Source organism: Anthonomus grandis, chromosome 16, assembly GCF_022605725.1.
Source record: "Anthonomus grandis grandis chromosome 16, icAntGran1.3, whole genome shotgun sequence".
Lineage (NCBI taxonomy): Eukaryota > Metazoa > Arthropoda > Insecta > Coleoptera > Curculionidae > Anthonomus > Anthonomus grandis.
The window spans coordinates 18,722,894-18,740,463 of NC_065561.1; the positions used below are offsets into that span (position 1 = coordinate 18,722,894).

Genomic DNA, 17,570 nt, shown 5'->3' on the forward strand with positions numbered 1-17,570 from the left:
CCTTTAAAGAATAGTCCTCAACAAAATTTTTTTGCAAAACTATGTTGAGAGCATTATTTTATTTGATACAATTTATTTCCATACTCTTCCAATTTTTAGACTATAATAATATACAAAAAATATTGTCTAAAAGCCTACGTTTTGAGGGTAAATGTTATTTTATAGCCGCAGCTTGATTAATTTATTATAGAGTCACTTTTATATTTATTTAATATTTTTTCAAAATATATTTAACTCTAAATAGGTCAACTGATGGTTCCCTTCAGAGCCAAGAATTTATATGTGCCATAAGGTAGACGCCATATTAATTCTCATTAGTAATATTTTATTTGAAAGGACGACGACGCAAGGATATGACGCGAAAAAATTTATTTTTATGGCTGATGATGCCATTACGAATCTTAATTCAAGAATAGTAGTTTAATTATGCTTTTCTACGGTTTCAACATCTTTCATTATATTTTCGGATATTTTAGCTAGATTTGTGGATTTTAATACGCCACACACGTTCGATAGATATCACGCTCGCTCTAGCGTTGTTTTGCCCACTGTCAAAATCCAAAAATTATTATACCTTCAAAGGAATATTAATGGGCCTACCCATTATAAATAATGGTCAATAATTGGATTTAAAGAATGCCAATTCTGTGCCGGACACGATGTAAAATTTAAATAATGATATAACCATTCACGTATTTTCTTCGCGGCGTACGTTAAAAGAAACCTACCAATCAAACATGCAAATGGCCCATACTGACCTCGATCTACGATTCAAAAAAAGAACCTTTTGATTTTTCGTGAATAAAATAATATTACTATATAATAATGATAATGCGAAGAAATTAATAGGATTTTTTTCCGTGACGCGTATATGGTTCACGCGGCCTGCCAAGCTAGTTCAAAACATTGTTCAACAAACTGTCATTTCAACACAGTTCTATTTTAAAGTAATACATTTTTGATTAGCAATATTTACTACATATATATATATACTATTTATTTTTCTTTTGAAATTAATATGCTAAATATGACTTTTACTTTAGCAGGCCACGCATTTTACTCTCCCGTAAGAATTTACAGCGGCCGTGACGCAGGTACGGTGCACAGCTTTAAAAACGAATTTTTTGAGTCATATGTCAATTAAGGTACTAAAAAGTATACCTACATAATACGTTTCTAAGAAATTACTAAGAAAAATCAATTCCCAAGACCTAGTTTGATACTGTTGCACCCAATGGATTGGTAATCCTTGTTCCTGATTTCCTGATGTTCCTGATTTTTTGAATAAGTGCGATACATTATTGGTTTAGGAACGTAAGGGACTCTTAAAATCCGTAATAAAAAATCCAGGGCCGTATTTAAAAAAACAAACTTGATGATGACAGTTGAAATACGAAACGTCGGTTTAAAAATCTGACGACACCATTTTGTAATAAAGAAAAAGTAGCAATGCGAATAAGTATTCAAATAAAGGCGTAAAAAAATAAAAATGAAATGGCCAATATTCGGTTTTTTTCCAAATATCTTCGGAACTAATCGGAATTTTTGAAATTTCAAAAAACCGTTTTAATGAGCACCAAATTTCGCAACTTTGCCTCAATTTAACCGACCTCGTATCTCTTCTAGTTTACGAGATCCCAATGGTGAGGCTCGAATTTGGAACACCCTGTACTTTCAATTCATATTTAAATATCGAGTTGCACTGACCTCAATGAACGTTTTCTTATCATCTTGAGCTGTTAATTTCACATAAAAAAAACCAATAGTAAGGCAGAAGACAGAAACACTACAGAAAACTAAGGGTTGCACTACTCTTCACGTGTTTCTGCTCATTGGCTTCTTCAGAGCAAATGATTCTGTAGTGAACGTTGATCTTACTCTTAAATGGGAAGATTATATTAACCAAGATTTGAAAGGCTCTATATATTATTGGAAGCCTTTAAGATATAAGACAAATTTGTAAATTTAAATTTCAGTAAATAAAAAAAATATTTAAAATATTAAAACTCCTACTTTACGATTTTGTGTATAAAATAAGTCAAAGCATACTGTTACGGTACATAACAAAACTTAAAAATTGTATCAAATAGTCGTTACCACATGTTGGGCGCCACAATTTATTATCGAATTATTTAGAAACCCCTAGATTTTATTTTAAATTTAATTTTTGTTCATTTATTAGTCTTTTTTACCCTTGAGTTGAGATTTTTCAGGGTCATCCTATACAGAATTTGTAATATTCACTATTAATTTGAACTATACAACTAAACTTTGAATAAATCAAATTTAGATACTTTAGTTCAAGTTTCAAAATTTTAAAGTTGGTTGTTTATATAATTTTAATATGTAGTAATTAGTCTTGGTCCGATTTTACCAATGACCAAGTCTTGATCTCTGCTTCTTTTTTCGTTCTTTTTATTAGTGAATACACAAGTGGATCTGATGATGCCTAGCATGGGCGAAACACGTGTAATCCTTTGACTTTAATTTAATAAATTTGAGACCTGTGACCTGAGTTTATTTCATTACTATTTAAACATGAGGTTATAATAGAATTATATCCTTTGTCTAATTTGTTGAGATGCTTTCTGTTTAGTGACAGTGGAGCGTCTGGGGAAGCCCTTGCTATTTTAGCTGACACTAACTAGTCGTAAAACAAAAAGAGATGCTGCAAAGGTATCTCAGTAATTGTTTGTATTAATTTTATATGATGTTCGAGACCATAAGATTGACTGAATTTGCAATTGAAGATACCCATTGATTTTACCCAAGCAAAAGTAGAGTAGGACTAAACTGATCCTGCTAACATATCTAGTGGATGTACAAAAACTAAACGAGAACTGCATAATGCCCAAAAAACCGATCGTCGACGCAATACGAGAAACTGGAATTCGCAGCGAATTTCGCCGATATAAAAGTGCTCCTGCTATTGCGTGCTACTGCCGCGCTAAGGCTGCCATCGATGCCACGACGGTGCGTTCGTTGTTGCGTGCGGCAGGAATGCCAACTCAGTCGGGGCAGACAGTGTGCGTGCAGCAGCACACACCGCTACCAAAAAATCGAAACATCAGCACCAAACAACGAAGAACGAGCCAGAGTCGGATTTTCTGAAAACGCGATGCGTCGGAAAGTGACGGTCTACTAGTGCGAATCGTAAAAATTTTATTACGAAACTACGTGAATAGAAAACTCGTCGGGGCTGCCACTGAAACCTCCTTTGTTTTTTTTTTGTCACATTTAAAGTGGATAACGTGCCCGCTAAATTGGATTTTGCAGTAAGTATACATATTACGGATCAGCTGTTAATCGGCTTTCAAGGTTTTTTTTTTTACGGTTACTGGTTAGGCTTCAAGGCGGCTGAATATTTGTCCTCGGCCAATATTGAGAAAATACTATCAATTTTTTTTATCGATTATTTGATATCATCTACTGATATGCTGCATTAATAAACGTTTTATGCGGAACAAATTAAAATAAAGGGTTCTTCATTAGGCTTCGGTGCTACGAGTAGAATGAGGGAAATTCGTACTGTACGACTCTGTGCACAAAATTTACGAATGTATACTTTTTTTGCAAAAAAATTAACTTCTCTGCAAACAAATTACCACACGTTGGGCGCCACAACTTATTATCGAAATATTTAGAAACCCCTACATTTTTTTGTGAATTTAATTTTTATTAATTTATTAAGCTCTTTTGCCCTTGTGTTGAGATGTTTTAAGGTTATCCTATGTAGAATTAAGGAATTTCAAGTCCGCAAGTAATAATAAAGCACCCGAATCCGTCAAAGTATTTGATATTCTGTATTAATAATATTACTAAAAACGTTTTATAAAGAAGCAAATATATATCTCATTGCATTTTGTTACGATCAAAATAAATAATTCTTCGGTATGCTTTAGTACTACGAGTTCCAGAGAGTAGATTGCTAATATACCACGTAGGAGTGGTACTTGTCGACACGTGTTTCTGCTGATAAGCGTCTTCAAGACGAAGGAAAAAATGGTAATTTATAAAATTGTAAATGACTGATTTACCGGCAATCTTGAGCAAGTAAGATTGAAAATCTCGTTTGACGCTAATGAATGAAGTAAATAGTTTTGTCCTTTAGAGGACACAAAGAGGGGAAAGAATTTTGTTGATCTTACTCTCAGATAGGAAGTACATATCAATCAAGTTTCGACTGGAAAGGCTTTATGTAACCTCGGAAGCCTTTCACGCACTTTTCCAAATGTAGGAAAAACATTGTAACCTAAAATTGTAAAATCTCAAAGAATAACCATATTTGAGCGAACTCAACGCCTTCTAAGAGAGAAAAACTACTATTTCTTCTACAAAACTAGTCAAACTATATCTTTTTGGCAAAAAAAAAACGTCTTCTGGGTATTCGAAACCTGAAAATTATCGCAAAAAGTAATTACCACATGTTGGGCGCCACAACTTATCATCGAAATACTTAGAAACCCCTAAATTTTTTTGTGAATTTAATTTTTATTAATTTATTAAGCTCTTTTGCCCTTGATTTGAGATGTTTTAGGGTTGTCCTATGTAGAATTAAGAACTTCCTAATTTTGAATATATATTTGACATACTAAATAGGGAAGTTTCGTGCCTAGCGAGTCGCACCCGAATCCGTCAACGTATTTGATATGCAGCATTAATAATATTATTAAAAACGTTTTATAAAGAAGCAAATATATAACTCATCGCATTTTGTTACGATCAAAATAAATAATTCTTCGGTATGCTTTAGTACTACGAGTTTCAGAGAGTAGACTGCTAAAATACCACATAAGAGTGGTACTTGCCGACACGTGTTTCTGCTGATTAGCGTCTTCAGGGCATGACAACGAAGGAAATAATGGTGATTTATAACATGGTGAATAACTGATTTATTTGGAATCTTGAGCAAGTAAGATTGAAAATCTCGTTTAACGCTAATGAATAAAGAGAATAGTTTTGTTCTTTAGAGGCCCAAGGAGTGGAAAGAACCTTGTTGATCCTACTCTCAGATAGGAAGTACATATCAACCAAGTTTCGACTGAAAAGGCTTTATGTAACCTCGGAAGCCTTTCACGCACTATTCCAAATGTAGGAAAAATATTGTAACCTTAAATCGTAAAATCTCAGCGATTAAAAAAAGATTTTTGAGCGAACTCAACCCCTTTTAAAAGAGAAAATACTATACCTCTGTAGCAAAAAAAACATCTTCTTAGCATTCGAAACCTAAAAATTGTACCAAAAAGTAATTACCACATGTTGGGCGCCACAACTTATCATCGAAATACCTAGAAACCCCTACATTTTACTATGAATTTATTTTTATCTATTTAATAGGTTCCTCTAACCTTCAGTTGACTTTTTAAAAACAATTCTCTGCAGAAATAAGGGTTTTATATCCTTCTAACTGCCAAGCACCTATTAAACTTTCATTCCATGTTTAAATAGTGAGTCGCATCTCATTCTATCATATATTTTAAAATAAAGAGTTCTTCCGTAGGCTTCAGTACTATAATGCCAATATTCTTGAGTTCCAGAACTGCTGATAGAATAATGACTAGTTTAATGTCATACTAGTTTATTTCATTTTTTATTATAAATTTTTTATGCAGCACCTTTGATGCTAGGGCAGAATAGTGAAAGTCGCACAACCAATTCAAATTAATGAGGTGAAGACTTTTTTCTGGAACGCCATCTACGTGGGTTTAATATACAATAATATCTTCTTCGTATATTTATCTCTTAAGGAACCTTTTAAACAGTTTTTTTAAATATAGGAAAATATACTTAATTTAAAATCGCAAAATTTCATATAGAAAAACTCCTATTTTAAGATTTTGTGTAGAAAACTTTTCAAAGTATACCATTATCGCAAAAAAAAGTATCTTCTATGCATACAAAACCTGGAAAGTGTGCCATAAGGAAGTTACCACATGTTGGGCGCCACAATTTTTTATCAACATATTTAGAAACCCATACATTTTATTGTGAATTTCATTTTTATTTATTTATTAGGGTCTTCTAATTTTAACAATGAGGAGGTTTTTCAGTGACGTCTTATACATAATTGAGAATCCTGTAATTTTAGGGACTGATTAAATTTCAATTAAATAAACTGATATACTTTCAATTATTTAAATATCGAGTTCAACTGTTAATTTCGCATAAAAAAAACCAATAGTAAGGTAGAAAACAGAAATACTACAGAAAACTTAGGGTGGCACTTATCGACACGTGTTTCTGCTCATTCGCTTCTTCAGGGCAAATGATTCCAAGTTTCGAAAGGTGACTCGAAAGGCTTTATATAATATTGTAAGCTGTTAAGATTACTTAACTTAAAATCTCAGTGAAAAAAAATATATTTAGGCTCAATGCCTTTTAAAAGTAAAAAACTCCTACTTTACGATTTTGTGTATAAAATAAGTCAAGGCATACTGTTTTGGACGAAAAATTATCTTCGGTGCATAAAAAACTTAAAAATTGTGTCAAACAGTCGTTACCACATGTTGGGCGCCACAATTTATTATCGAATTATATAGAAACCCCTAGATTTTATTGTAAATTTAATTTTTGTATATTTATTAGTCTTTTTTACCACTGAGTTAAAATTTTTCAGAGTTGTCCTTTGCAGAGTTTGTAATATTGACTATTTATTTGACCTGTACAACCAAACTTGAATAAAATCAAATTTATATACTTTAGTTCCATATTTAAATAGCGAGTCGCACTGGCTTCAATCATCATAAAAGACACAATACGTTAATATATACGCACCCGAATCCGTCGGTGCGGCGCATATTTCAAAGAGGGAAGGGTTATGTTGTAAGAAATTATAAATGAATGGGGTTCGAAGGGCGACCTGCGTCTCCTGCTGTTGTAAAATAGAACCGGTCCTTTATGAAACAGCAGGAGAATATTGCAGGGATATGTGCGCTATTATATGCGTGAAGCACAGCAGGAATGGATCTTGCAAAATCAGTTTTTATTATAAATATGACCCTGTTGCAACACTGGCTCCCTAAAGTCTGTTATACTTGCGAATTGAGCAACATTTTTCTTATTTAATCACAATTTTACTCAGAAGAGGAAGGCTCAACGGTCTTGAGATGTCTTCACTAATAAAATAAAAATCCAGTGGGGTTAGGTGGCCAAGCAATAGGCTTCCTTCGACCCAAGCTGCAATTTTAATATATAAAGGAAATTTTAGATGAGAAGCTCTGCAAGATGATGATTTAGTACATTTTCTGAATACCGTAAATAAAAAAAAATATATAACTGAACTAGTGCATTGAAACCTATTAGAAATATCCCCTTACTAATTAATAAACTTTTGAACTAAGACGTGACTTTCACATAACGCCGACTAAAAACTATAACGTCAGGTTCATTTATCTGTTAACGACTACTCACCACGTGCACTTGCAAAAAAAAATCGCGAAAAGAAAAAACAAGTTAAAATAGCATTGTCCCGGTTCGTTCACCTTTGTCTAGGCGGGCGATAGCTGCTCCGTATTTTTGGCATACACATTTGCAATTATTCAGAACCTTGACACTCGCATGTTACCACCAACTGCCAAATCTAAAAGTTGCAAACACCAACATCGTTCAAGGTCTAAACATAATGGCCGGATAGTTCAGGTTTCATTGATCTCTCTTTTCAGTTGTATGATGTGTTTTCTAGTTTGTTCGATTTATGGTCTTCAACAGTTTGTTTGACATTTAACCATTTAGGATTTATGTAGTTGTGAGAAGAAGATGGTAAAGTATCTTCGAGTTTACGTTGCATCATACGTAGTTTTGCCATGCTTAGTGGCCAAGAAGATCACCTGACCTGAAACTATTTGATTTTTTTTTTACTTTTTTGTATTAAAAAAAATAAATATTAGGTGTGAGGAAGTTTCAACGTGAAAACAAGATTTCATATTGGTCAATATTCTGCTTAGTTGCAGGCAATCCACGAATTTTTTCAACTCTAGTACCATCAATTTTGTAGCAAAAATCAAAGATTCAGCTTTTACTTTAAACTTATATGCACTCGTGTCGTATCATACTTGTACTTAGTGCTTCTTTGCGAACTCAGTCTATATTGCTCAGTATTGCTGCCAATTTTTAGTTTCATTTAAATGCCCAAACTGTATCTGTTATAATAAAGCTGTAAATTGGCCAGGAAGATCACCCGGCCTGACACCATTTGATTTTTTAATTGGGGTGGTAATAAATAAAATAGAAATTAGATTTGAGATGTTTAACATAAGAATCCGTATCCAGTGAAAAAATATTCATTTCTTAACTTATTTTGTATTAAGTATCTGTAGCGCCATCTAAATTTCATGTCGATGCATAAATTTTAAATTAGACCGTGAATTAAGATCAATTGATTTAAAAAAAATCAAAGCCAGGGCGCCAAATAGGAAGCAGGTGGAGCAAGCATTCAATTTTCAATGATATTAAAATAAAATCTGAACCAAAACTTGATAAAGATTAATAAAGCTGTAAGGTGGCCAGAAAGATCACCTGGCCTGACACTATTTGATTTTTTATTGGGGTGTGATATTTAAAAAAAAATTAAGCTTAGGCATAAAATGGGGAAGATCTCATTATGAGGACATAAGATTTCATAACCAGTGCAGGATTTTTTTCTCACTTGATTTGCAATGATTACCTGTTAAATGATTACCATCTAAAAGTCATGCGTCAAACTATGAATTCAGGGCACTGGATCTGAAAAACTAGGCCAAGGCTCTAGATAAGAACCATGTTGGCCAAAGGCTCTGTTAGCAGATTCTCTCCGAGGGTTTCTCATTAATGGTTAATATACTGCTTAGTTGCAGGAATACTACCAATTTGTTCAGCTCTAGTAGCATCAATTTTATAGCAAAAATAAAAGATTTAACATTTACTTTAAACCTAAATACACTTTCTGGACAAAAACTGGATGGGGAATAATGAACTTGTAAAGTGGCCAGAAAGATCACCTGACCTGACATTATTTGGTTTTTACTTTTTCATATAAAAAAATTGAAGGTCCCAAAATCCTATTGAGAACCACTAATATTAGAAGGCTTGAACCGCAAGATAAGGTCATTGGGCCTATAGTTCATAATATGACAGTAGATCTGGAACTACGACTTGACTTATCTCTCATAAAGATTGTACAGGTTCCTTTGAGCTCATTCCTTCTTCCTTTTGTACTTATGAAGAATGTTATCCACGAGTTCTTTATCTACATGAATAGTCATCAAGCATGAAAGTTCCTATCCTTTTTACTCCTGCAAAATATTGTGAACTTCTGCAAACGTCTTGGATTATACTTGCAAGATAATATGACAAAGAAGGGACATAAACAAGGCTGTAATGGCTATAAGGCTTATCCTTGGATAGACCTTTGACCTTAGAAGAGCTAAAGGTTGTCTTTCCTTTATAAGTACGTGGACGCTACTCCTGGAGCATCAGGGCTGACCCAGCTTAGGTTAATTGACCAGCACTTGCTATCATATGAAAAGTATGAGACCATTACGTCATCAACTGAAGTCCAGTGACTCCAAATCATCTATCTTTTGGCTGTGCAAAGTGCAAGAATATTCATTCCCATACTTGTTAGCGCCACAAGAACCTGTCGCTCCATCTAAAAATCAGACATCAAGACATATACTAAGGTCAGTGTATCAGAGAATCCACTTGGTCAATATTTTGCTTATTGGCAGGTTTTCGGAACTCGATGTCTGGATATGTGGTTCAATAGTTCAACAAGGAATTTTCAAAAGAGTTTATAGATTTATACAGTCTCAAGTCCCTTCGCTTCCTTACATACTCTAGAGGACTAGTAAAGAGGAAATTAGTTGAATGTCTTGTAGATTTATGGTCTGAGATATCGAGGTCCATGGCATTCAATTACCAGAGTATGTTAATCTTCCAAAGGAAAACATTACTGTGCTTACGAACAACGTTCAAAGTCATTGATGAAAAGAATTACTAGTACAGGATATACAGTCACCTTTGTACATGATACACTCTAACCAGTCTCACAGTGAATCTGATATGCCAAGGCAGTGAAGTTTAATGAGATTGAAGATCTCAGCTTCACCTTGTCAAACGCCTTCGAGAAATCCATAAACAAACTGTTGCTGAATGAGTTCAAAATCCAATGAGCTTGAAACTGGTTTCAAAATACTTATGAATAAAGTTCATTATTTCTGCGTGGAAACTTAATGATAAAATGCTGCCTCAGTGCCTTTAAGATCATTTTCATCTAATATTATATTGTGTGCATACATTTTGGTTTAAAAATAATAAGAAAAACTCCATCCTGAGACCTGGAAATCTATTGATCAATATTTGAACAGTGACAGGTATGTGGTGTCAACAGCCAATAATGAGTAACTGATGTAAATACTGGACCTTCATACAAATCGTTCTCAAAACTACACTATACTTAATCAAATTAATATCACCGACGACGCCACTGTACGATATACCCATGTAAGATTTCAATTAATTATCAGCGGCGTCCTTAAATATAACGTCTATTTCCGGATATGACCCATATGAGTTGTTGCTTGCATCAAGAACACGCATTGCGTAAGGAACGAATTTACGAAGGTCACTTTGCGACTATTAAACAAAAAAAAATGAAAATAATACTCGAATTTATTCTGTATGTAATTATATATGACCTTAGTTATATTCGGCAGTTAAATAGCAATATCAAGGTAACCAGTCACGCACGTGGTGTTTTAAGTTTTTGTTGAAAGGTTAGCAGTTTAATTTCTGATGCATATAGTTTAATTAATGTGTTATTGGGTAGTATGGAATCATAGAATTTGAGGTTTGAGTATAATACGATAAGGGGTAAGGGACACTTTTTTATATACTTCTCTACATATTTTCTGTATGTCTGAATTCAGTGCAGAAAAATGTGATTATACAAAAGAGCAAGAAAAATAACATAAGGAAATGAAAAACAAAAAATGGAAAAATGTACCTAATTAATAGAGATCGTGTTTTTGACATAGTGTGGTAGAGACAATTTATTAGTCTTATTAATAAAAAGTCAAATAAATTATTTACATAATTATGGATAAAACATACTACTTTTTCATGATACAATGCAACTATATGTCCATGCTAGTAGCTTATAGAAACAGAATTATTTAATTAATTAGATTTCTAAATGATTAAGAAATTTTTTTAACATGTCAGGTATATTAACTAAACTTTTATCTTAAGTGTCAGAAATAATTAACTACTTATTGAATAATATTTAAATAAAAATTATAGGAATATTCAGAGTTAATACATTTGAATTTCAAGTCTCTGATTTCATTTAAAATATCACACTTTTTATTTAAAATTATGCGTCAACTGCCTGGAATAATTTATTAATTATTTGTGTTCGTATTAGAATTATTTACAATTCCAGTTAAATGAGCTCTTATTCCTAACCTCTCTATTAAATTAATTAAAATTTCAAGGAATTAGGTGCGTGATTTTTTTTCAAATATCAAATCTTTTAATTAAAAAAGTTATGCCTGTATTAATTAACTTACTTAATTAATGATATTAACTTAGTTAATTAAATTAAAAGTATAATGCAATTCCAAGCACGATTCTTCTATATGAGGTAGTGGAGCCATAGTTTTTTCAATAACTAAGGCGTTTTAATTAAAATTACACCTCAATTGCCTGGAACAATTTAAAGGATTAATGGATTAATGAAAAGTTGCAAATAATTGAGCTCTTAATTTTTTTAACATGTCTTGCCTTAAGTGAATGGAATAATTCAATAATTAACAATATTTAAATTTAAGTTATTTAATTAATTAGAATCACACCTTTTAATTAAATATATGCCTCAACTGCCTGGAATAATGTAATAACTATTAATTTTTAAATTAAAATGAATTAATTAATTAGAATTCTAGATATTTTTTTTTCATGTCAGACATTTTAATTAAAAGTACCTGGAATATTTAATAATATATAAATAAGATTTTTTTTTATAAATTAGTAATGTAGGTAATCGATTTTGTTTTAAACTATAATTCCCGGCATTATTTATCTATTTGAGTTGTAGTTTTTTGAATATTTAAGGCATGTTAATTAAAATTACACTTAAACTGCCTGGAATATTTTTTTACTAATTAATAATGTTTAAGTTAGAGTTACTTAATTAGTTAGAATTCCAGATAATTGAGGTCTTATTTATACACGTTAGATATTTTAATTAAAATTTCGCCTCAAGTGCCTGAAATAATTAATTAATTATTAATATTTAAATAAATAGAATTTTAGGTAAACAGGTTCTTATTTTTTTTTACATATATCAAGCATGTTAATTAAAATTTTACCTCAACTGCCTGGAATAATTGACTTACTCATTAATAATGATATTTAAATTAGAATTATTTTATAATTCCAGGCAATTTAGGCTTAATTTATGTACAGAAGTAGTTTATCCAAAGAAATTACTCAATTTTAAAATAAATTTAAGCATGAAGTGCCTGGCATAATTAACTAATAGTAATGTTTAAATTAAACTTATTTAAGTAATTAGGATTCCAGGAAATTGAGACCTTAATTTTTAAGTATCACGCCTTTTAATTAAAATTATTCCCTTACTGCTTGGAATAATTAAGTTACTTATTAATGACCTTTAAATTAGAATTAATTTACAATTCCATACATGATGTCTCTATCTTTGGACAGCTGCTATGAATTTTTCAAAATTTAAGACATTTTAATTAAAATTAAATATTAATTGCCTGGAATAATCAATTAATTTACAGTTCAAGCTTAATTTTGTTAATAAAATAGTTGATCCATAGATTTCAAAATTTTATGACGCTTAATTAAAATTATGACTAAACTACCTGGAATAAAGAGAGAAATGGATAAATGGCGAAATCTACCCGCAGAAAATTATTTTTTTAAATAAGAATGATATCGTTTTAGTAAAATTATTAATGTTTCAATTAGAAATATTTATTTAATTAAAATTCCAAAATAGACTGGTGCAGAAATATAAAAAAAATTAAAAAAAAAATGGTACAGTTTAAAAAAAAATCAAATTCGGCATCTGATGGTATTTTCTATGGCAAATTGACGATTTTCACTGAAATATTGCAGGTTTAATAATTTGCATTATTAAAAACTTCTTATTTAAGTCGCTCGTATATTTATTTTTTAAGTTATATTATTAGGATGTTTAGAAAACTATACCTAATATATAAAAACATTGATTTTTTCCCAATGGTTGAGCCCTTTGAGGAAATATTGCATTTTTTTATATTAAGTACTTGTCGACTAAAATGCTAGTTTACCTTTTATTATTATTATATAAAATACCGACACAATATATTCATTTAATATTATTTTTAAATAGTCCACTCTATCGAGTGAAATCTTATTACGTCTGATGGATAAATTGCACACAAATTATTAACCCGAAAAGTGCAAACCCAAAAAAAAAACAAATAAACATGCACTTTTGCAATTATTCGAAGGTCTCCACGTGTCTTAATTTTGTTGACTAATAGTGCAATTGTTTACAACGAAAATGCGTATTTCAGCAAAGCGGTATCAGTTCGTAAACACCTTTCGTCAATGGGTTTCATTGAAACATGATTTCATTAATTGCAGTTTGGCTAAGGGAATATTTTAGAGACCATAGGCGCATCGAATCTAGTTTAATTAAATACTTTAGATTTAAGGCAACTTATTGATTTATTTAAATAAATGACTTACGCCACTGGTAAAGTATTTAATCTATTATTTATTGACAAAACTGATTTAATTATTTATGCACTATAATATTTTCCACTTAAATTGTTGTTCATCAAATTTTGTGCAAGAGTTACACATAAATACAAAGCCGAAAAGCGTAATTACTTTAGTAAACCTATCATCATAAAACCGTTCGATTTATCTAAAAGATTTAGACATATTATGTGTTTTGGCACAATGTGTAGTAAGTTTTTACGTAAGTGTGAGTTTTCACATTCAAACCATGACGGTTTATTTAGCTTTAATTCCCACGCTAACGGCATACGTTTTAATTGTTTTAATAACAACCTTGTGCCTATTTTAACGCAGAGTTTTTCCTTGTTTCCAGCTCATCAAATTATCCATTCGGGGTTTGAGATGGACTCTCAACAACAACAGTTTTGCTTGAAATGGAATAGCTTCGGATCAAATTTGGCTACGTCGTTCAGCAATTTGTTTAAATCTGAGAGTCTGGCCGACGTCACACTCTTTTGTGATGGTAAGTCTAATACTGTAATTAAAATAGAATTATTATTCTTAAAGTCAGATCAAGTGCAAGGTGTATTATGGAAAGTACGTGAGGATGCTGTCAAAGGCATTACAAGAATCTAAATATTTTGAAAACTCATGTAACGATTTTAATTTTATGTAAAAGCCAATGAGTTTCTTTACCAAAAAGTAGTAGTAATTGCAGTTTGTACGTGTATTTATTTAATTTTTGTTTTACAATTTTAACTCGTATTTTGTTTTATTTTTGCTATTTTATTTTAGGCTTAAATTTTATTTATACTTCTTCTGTATGTGACACTTTTTTGTATTTTTTTGTATGCCATAGTCGTTGTTTATTACATTATGTATGAGCACCTGCAAGCACACACTTTTTTCAATTTATTAAAATTGTTTTATTGTTGCAATTTTTTTCTTGATTTATATTTTTTAGTTTTAAATATTTATTATATTATGAACTACCTTTGTAGCTAAAGGTTCTTTAGTTTTTTTAACAAAAAGATCTTTACAAGTTTTCTTGTAAATACAACACTTTTGAAATTTTTGAAGTTATTGCGCGATTTGTCAATGGATTGAATAAATGTTGATACTGTCAAAGGCTTTACCAAAATCTAAATATTTTGAAAACTCCTTATAAAATCCCAATAAAATATTTATTTTGAAAAAGTAAATATTTTATTGATTTTAGTTTTATATGAAAGCCGATAAGTTTCTTTACCAAAAAGGTTTTCACAGGTTTCCATATAAATTCAACAGTTCTGAAGTAATTGAGTAGTTTTTCAAGGCATTAAAAAAATGTTAATACTGTCAAAGGCTTTACAAATATCAAAATATTTCGGAAACTCCTGTAAAGATTTGAATAATTTTAGCTTCATATGAAAGCCGATGAGTTTTTTTACCAAAAAGATCTTTACAAGTTTACTTGTAAATACAACACTTTTGAGGTTATTACGCGATTTGTCAATGAACAAAATAAATTCTTATACTGTCAAAGGCTTTACCAAAATCTAAATATTTTGAAAACTCCTGCAAATATTTTATTGATTTTAGTTTTGTATGAAAGCCAATAAGTTTCTTTACAAAAAATGTTTCTATAACTCTCCTTGAAAATGCAACAGTTCTAGAGTTATTCAGTAGGTTTTCGATACATCAAAAAAACATTGATAGTATTAAAGGCTTTACAAAAATCTAAATATTTTCAAAACTGCTTTAACGATTTTATTGATTTAAGCTGTATATGAAAGCTATTGAGTTTCCTTACCAAAAAAGTATTTACAAGTTTTCTTGTAACTACAACAGTTTTTGAGTAATTGAATAGTTCTTCAAAGAACTAAAAAAACATTGAAACTGTCAAAGGCTTTACAAAAATCTAAATATTTTAAAATCACCTTCAAAAATGTCATTCATTTTAATTTCTTTTAAAAGCTAATGAATTTCTTAATTTTTAAATTATCCAAAAACTATTTAGGGTACTTTCCATAGGAGTTCCATGACAAAGAACAGTGGACAGAAAAAGCTAACATATAAATAAATACTAATTACCCTCGATAAATTATTATATAAAGCAAATTACAAAAAGTATGTAAGTCAGATAGAACCTAATATAATAACAAAATTAAAGGTTAATGATGGTCGTCAAAAGACGAAACGTCTCATCATCCATTTACTTGCCAAAAGTCTGTAATATGCAAAGTATATAAATATCATAATTTTCTTACACCATCCCCTCTCCTTTGAATCTGAGAAGTTTAACACAATCGAACGCTTTGGTCAAGTCACAAAATACAGCAGCAAAACCAATTACATCATATTTATTCGTATATATCTAGAAAAATAAGTGTAGTGTTGCGCCATCTGGTTGCTTACTAATTGATTTATTATTAGTCTTGTGTAATCATACTGTGTACAGACGATAAATTTGATCCTCCTGACACTCAGATGAAGATTTAGGACAGGATAATGGGTAAAACGCTAATTTGTCCAATTTCTATCGTATTTCATGCCTTACTTAAGCCCTAAATTAACCTAAAATCACACTTTTCTGATGAGAATATGCCTCGTACAGCTAATGAACATCGTGCAACTGTGACGGTCCATGAATTGTGACACTGAAACACACAGATGAAGAATCAACTGAGTCTGATTGTAATTATTGTTGAATTATTAATAGAATCATTGCAATATATTTTTTAAAGGCTTTAAAATGGGTGAAATTAAGGAATCAGTGTAAGAATCACAAAAAATACGTCAATTATTTCTTTTGCATTAAACGAAAATCTCTCTTTTATTCAGGCATCTACTTGGCGCTCGTAATGCAGTTCACCGACAAAAAAAGAAATCGCTTCATCTATACCGTTAGATTAAATTTAAGGATTACCTCTTGGTTGCATACCTACTTTTGTTCTTTTTTTTTTTTTGATTATTTCCGTTATGTCTTGCCGAAACGTGATGGTCGGGTGGTTACCGGTTGCATCGTACGGTAATACCAACTTGACTATTATGGTTATTAAGATAATTAGAACCTCATTAAAAGTCGGTTTATTATTATTTTGAAGGTGCATTGCCATCGTTGCATGTATGTACTTATGTAATAATTATCATGGGCTATTAATATATAATTACTTAAATATAATAGATGAAATGTCACCAAAAAGGCCTTTATTTAAAATTACTGTTTTTAAGGTTAATGGAGCTTGGGAATCTCTGAACTTTTGGAATAATCTGAATTTAAAGTGAGGGATGAAAAACAAATATGCAGTTTGGGCACCTCAATCAAAAAACCTCGATATTTAAAAAAAATTTTTTTGGTCTGATTTGGACCTTAAATTTTATTGGTAGTGAATATTCCAGTGAATATTATGTTTTTTGTTTCATAAGAATAGTCCAGTCAGTCGAGATTTTCGACTTTAAAAATAGAGTTTCGACAGATAATCACTTATATTTTATAAAATTTTCTTTGTAAATTAAATAATATTAATAGTAAATATTTAAATGAATTTTCTAGTGAATATTCCAGTCCATAAAATCTTGTTTGTTTTATAAGAATATTCCAGTTATTTTTGGTTTTAAAGTGAATGGTCATCTTGAAAAACGAGTATGCAGTTTCCGCACCTCTATTTAAAAAGCTCGATATTTTTAAAAAAAATTTTTTTGGTCTGATTTGGACCTTAAATTTTATTGATAGTGAATATTCCAGTGAATATTATGTTTTTTGTTTCATAAGAATATTCCAGTTAGCTCTCGAGAATTTTAGCTATGAAGTGGGTGGTTACTTTAAAAAACGAGCATGCAGCATCTTAACA

At 30.9% G+C, this 17,570-nt stretch overlaps 1 protein-coding gene across 4 annotated transcripts in view; it reads left to right on the forward strand.

The window, feature by feature from the left end:
- Positions 1–17,570, forward strand: part of LOC126745560 (zinc finger protein chinmo) — a 57,116-nt gene that overhangs the window by 19,016 nt on the left and 20,530 nt on the right. Inside the window, exons 1-2 of one of the 4 annotated variants that reach the window (XM_050453445.1) lie at positions 2,886–3,275; positions 14,111–14,260. In XM_050453445.1, coding sequence (XP_050309402.1) covers positions 14,140–14,260 — 121 coding nt within the window. In that variant the 5' untranslated portion in view covers positions 2,886–3,275; positions 14,111–14,139. Of the gene's footprint in view, positions 1–2,885; positions 3,276–13,839; positions 13,985–14,110; positions 14,261–17,570 lie in introns of those variants that run through there. The other 3 variants (XM_050453443.1, XM_050453442.1, XM_050453444.1) reach the window with 3 other exon arrangements.